The sequence below is a fragment of the Juglans regia genome, chromosome 7, assembly GCF_001411555.2.
Source record: "Juglans regia cultivar Chandler chromosome 7, Walnut 2.0, whole genome shotgun sequence".
Lineage (NCBI taxonomy): Eukaryota > Viridiplantae > Streptophyta > Magnoliopsida > Fagales > Juglandaceae > Juglans > Juglans regia.
Window position 1 is genome coordinate 11,883,226 of NC_049907.1, and position 4,671 is coordinate 11,887,896.

The window sequence follows — 4,671 nt, forward strand, 5'->3', positions numbered from 1 at the left end:
AAAAGAGTTTTGCTATTAATCATCTCAACACATCACGCACTATACTTATTTTTATTTTTATTATTTTAAATTTTTTTGATTTCATTCTTATTAAACTAATTGAGTTTTTATACTCATCATCTATACATAACATATTTAATAAGATAAAAATATATATATATATATATGTGATGTGTTGTGTGATAATGATAAATTAAATTTTTAAAAATGATAAATACACATTATTTTTTATAATATTTTACACAATAATATCTTAAAAGGAAGGTTATTTTTGTAAATTAATTTATAAAAATAACATTATTTTATAATATATATTATAAAATATGATATGTGGATCATTACTCTTAAATTTTTCTTTTCAAAAACAGCAAAAGAGGGGAAGAATGATTGCAAGTCAAGGAAACGGAGGGGTGGAGACTGGAGAGGCCCCATAACCCAAATGAAGACAAGGAGAAGTGTGAGCTGTGGGACTCTGGGCGTGTGATGAGTATCGTAGATAGCCGACAAGAGAAGGAATATGGGTTTGGATTGACTATTATAACCTTAACTTTTGAATCTCATATGAATGATGGTCCAGTAAACCTCACATACATAAGCAAATTTGAGGGAAGTGAGAGAGAGAGAGAGAGAGAGAGAGAGAGAGACCCCACAAGGGCTGCCTGCCCCCACCAATCCATCATTCACCGGGCCTCTTTCTCGCTTTCATTTCACGTGCCTGTTGTGCTCAACAGTTATGGCTGGTTTTAGAAATTAGATGAGGAGATAAATTTTATGAATAATAATAAAATAATTTAAATTAAATATATTTTTAATTTTTAAAAGGAAGAGAAAAAATAAAATAAAAAATATTATTATAATATAGTTTTATAATATTATTTTTATTTAGATATTTGAAAAAATTAATTTATTTTTTATTTTTTATTTAAAAATTAAAAAAAATTGTATTGATTAATTTACAAATAAGTCTCAGAATTTACTTGTTTTTGGGACCCATATCTACGACTTCACCTTCTCCACCAATATAAACCTCCTCGTGTTTCTCTCTTATATCCCGCAACTCTCCCCCACAGCCTTTTTCTGATTGAGTGAGTGTCTCTGAACACCTCTCTCTCTCTCTCTCTCTCTCTCTCTCTGACAAAGTGTTTGGCATTTTACTACTGTTCTTTCTTTTGTTTTTAGTTTCAATAGCAGTCATTTAAATCCTAATATCTCCCTTCTTAGTTCTTACTTCTATCACACACACCACACAAACTCTTCTCTATCTCTCCCACTACCTGATCTCCCTTAGTTCTACATAACAAAAACCATGGAAGATTTGATAATCTCACCCTCCTCTTCTTCTTCTCTAGTCTCTAATTTACCCCAAGAAGCCCCACCAACTCTTCAACAAAGGCTCCAGTTCATAGTTCAGAGCCAACCAGAGTGGTGGGCTTACGCTATTTTCTGGCAAACGGCAAACGACGACAATGGTCACGTCTTCTTGGCCTGGGGCGACGGCCATTTCCATGGCAACAAAGACACTTCTCGCAAACTCTCCCATAGCAACAATACCCACCCCATTCCAGTTCTACACTCGGAAAGAAAAAATTTCATGAGGGATATCCAATCCATGATCGGCGAAAGCAACCAGGACATCGACAACATGTCCATAAACGCCGATGTCTCCGACGCTGAGTGGTTCTACATAATGTCGCTAACCCGCTCTTTCTCCGCCGGAGAGGGTGTCCCCGGCAGGGCTTATAGTACCAATTCTCTGGTGTGGTTGACTGGTGGCCGTGACCTGCAGTTCTACAATTGTGAGAGAGCTAAAGAAGCTCAAATGCATGGGATTGAGACTTTGATCTGTATCCCAACCTCTAGTGGGGTTCTCGAGATGGGTTCGCCGAATATAATCAGGGAGAACTGGGGTTTAGCCCAGCAAGCAAAGTCCTTATTCGGGACAGATCTTGTCGGCATGTTACCCAGGCAACAAAGCCCAAGTTCAGGGCCGATTCAGTTTCTTGAAAGAAATATTTCTTTCGCAGATATAGGCATCATAGCTGGCGTTCCAGGAGACGATAATTCTGGAGAAGAGAAGAAAAAAGGAGCAATAGGAGGAAAGAAACAGTCCATCAAAGGTGGGCAGTCTCCATACGTGGACTCGGAGCACTCTGATTCTGACTGTCCACTAATCGCCCTGAACGTAGAGAAAAGAACTCCCAAAAAAAGAGGGAGGAAACCCGGGCTCGGCCGCGACACGCCGCTAAACCACGTCGAGGCGGAGCGCCAGCGACGAGAGAAGCTGAACCATCGGTTCTACGCCCTGCGCGCAGTGGTACCCAACGTGTCGAGGATGGACAAGGCATCTCTTCTGTCTGACGCCGTGTCGTACATCAACGAACTGAAGACAAAGATCGACGAGTTAGAGTCGCAGCTTCAGAGAGATTCCAAGAAAGTGAAGCTAGAACTGGCCGACACCATGGACAACCAAAGCACCACAACCTCCGTCAACCAAACCAGGCCGAACTCGAGCGGGTTCGCGCTCGAGGTCGAGGTCAAGATCGTAGGAGTTGATGCCATGATCAGGGTCCAATCGGAGAATGTTAACTACCCGGCGGCACGCCTAATGTGCGCGCTGCGTGATCTTGAGTTCCAAGTCCACCATGCGAGCATGTCGTGCGTGAACGAGCTCATGCTTCAGGATGCTGTGGTTAAGGTTCCGGATGGATTGAGAAGTGAAGAAGGTCTTAAGACTGCTCTTCTAAGAAGACTAGAGCAGTAATATTGCTAATAAATTACCTAGTCTTTTGATGATCTCATAATGTTGTAATATTATATAACTAATATTGCTTAGTCCGTATTTGTTTCGTTTGCCTTTTAATCTTCTTTCTTTCCAATGTTTTATTTAGAACCACATGCAGATTTATGTAATTGATTATGGAGGTAATATTTCTAAGCTTCTTTTATAATGTTAATCAGCTGCTTCTTGTGTATGGTTTTCTTGTAGAGATTCCCCATGTTTATGTCACAGAGATTGAAGAACCCAAGAAAATAAGAGATGATCTGTCGAGCATGCATGTGGGCTTAAAGCTTTTTCAAAGGAATTGTGGGAGGAGATATTTGTGTATTCTACGATTGTAAATATCGTTTCTCTAATAAGGGATCTGTGCACTTTTCCATTTCTCTTGGCAAAAAAAAAAAATAATAATCAAAATCTGTTGCTTCTTTTGTGGACGAAATCGATCGGGGGGAAAAGGGTACTAAATGGTTGTGCTTTGGGACAAAAGAATCTCGTACCCACCACTACCAACTACTAATATATATATATAAGAAGCACTAGAAAAATGTGATTTTAGTGTAGTTATGATCAATATAAATAATAATATGAGGTTGCTTTTAGGGGTAAGGAACGTTAAAGTGAAAACCACTAGAATCCCTGCAAAATTAATAAAAGTTGAAAACAGTGGAAGTGGGCCAGATATGTGGTGGATAACCTAGTTATCCTCGGACAAAAAATGAAAAGGAAAGGTTCAGCTTGCTGTAGGAACATGATCTTGCTTATTCTGCCAGACAACCCCCACAAAAGGAAGACGACGACGATAACGTTGTTGATGCATTCAGTACTGTCGTTTGCGTGCATGCGGGCTTTTATTGTTGACGATATGCATTAATTTAGGTTTGTTTGGATATAAAATATTTTCATTTTATTTTTATAATTTTTTTAAATTTTTACATAAAATATAATAAATAATTTAACTTTTTTAAATTTTAAAATAAAATAATATTTTATTCAACTTTAAACTGTCATATAAAATTATATATATCATTTCATCTCACTATCCAAACGGGCTATTGAAATATGCGACACATTTCAGTTCATAATTATTACCAAGTAGACCTTGAGGTTTTATGTGATTCCTAGCTAGATGCTAACCAAAGAGTGTAGATGATATATAAGATTTTTTATGATTTGGAAGGCAGAAATTTATGAACTTTATAACGATTCTACTAAGATTTTAATTATATGTTCTCTTAGACTAAGGAATTTTCCCCACTTTACAAGTTCATTGGCCTCAGCCCCATACCCGGCTCCAAGATCCAAACTTACCCATGAAACAAGTCATCTAAAAGGAAAAGTAATTAAGTGGCTAATAGGATAGATTGGCCTGACATCAATTGGCCACACTCCGATCATGAGAACTTGTACATGGCAGAACGAGAAAGACGGAGAATCCTTAATCCTCTGATATGAGAACATCAACAGACTACTAAGGATAAAGGAAATCAAGGAATCACGCCGCATTAATGTCACTACTATCTGACCTACACTTCACATTAATGACATAGTCGCAAAGCCACGCCATATTAAAGGGCGTCTCTGATCAAAGGAACAGTACGAAGGATACGGACTCCATATGTGCAGACACGATCTATCCCCTCCCAGGCTCTTGAAATAAATAGTAACTCTCATGTACGAGTAATTCTCTCTGATTCATAAACTCTCTCACTTATTTATAAATTTTCAAGAGACTTTACTGACTTTGGTATCAAAGACTCCCCGGCCACAAGACTACCCTTCTCAGCTACCTTCTTCTCTATATTCGCAGGCCCGGTGCTAAAGAACTAAGTTGCTGGAACTGACCTAAAGGCATACGAAACAAAACATTAACACTAGGATTCACATATCATTTA

The 4,671-nt window shown here is 38.3% G+C and overlaps 1 protein-coding gene across 1 annotated transcript; it reads left to right on the forward strand.

Moving 5' to 3' along the window:
• The first annotated feature begins 1,065 nt into the window (after positions 1–1,065).
• LOC108979129 (transcription factor MYC2) lies at positions 1,066–2,954 on the forward strand. Its single transcript, XM_035692679.1, has one exon. It carries the CDS (start codon positions 1,307–1,309, stop codon positions 2,759–2,761), a length of 1,455 nt encoding a protein of 484 aa, XP_035548572.1. The 5' UTR covers positions 1,066–1,306; the 3' UTR covers positions 2,762–2,954.
• The last annotated feature ends 1,717 nt before the right edge of the window (positions 2,955–4,671 follow it).

Bases quoted from the DNA above. Each gene is read 5' to 3' on its own strand.
- LOC108979129 (XM_035692679.1), top strand. From the start codon at position 1,307: ATGGAAGATTTGATAATCTCACCCTCCTCTTCTTCTTCTCTAGTCTCT.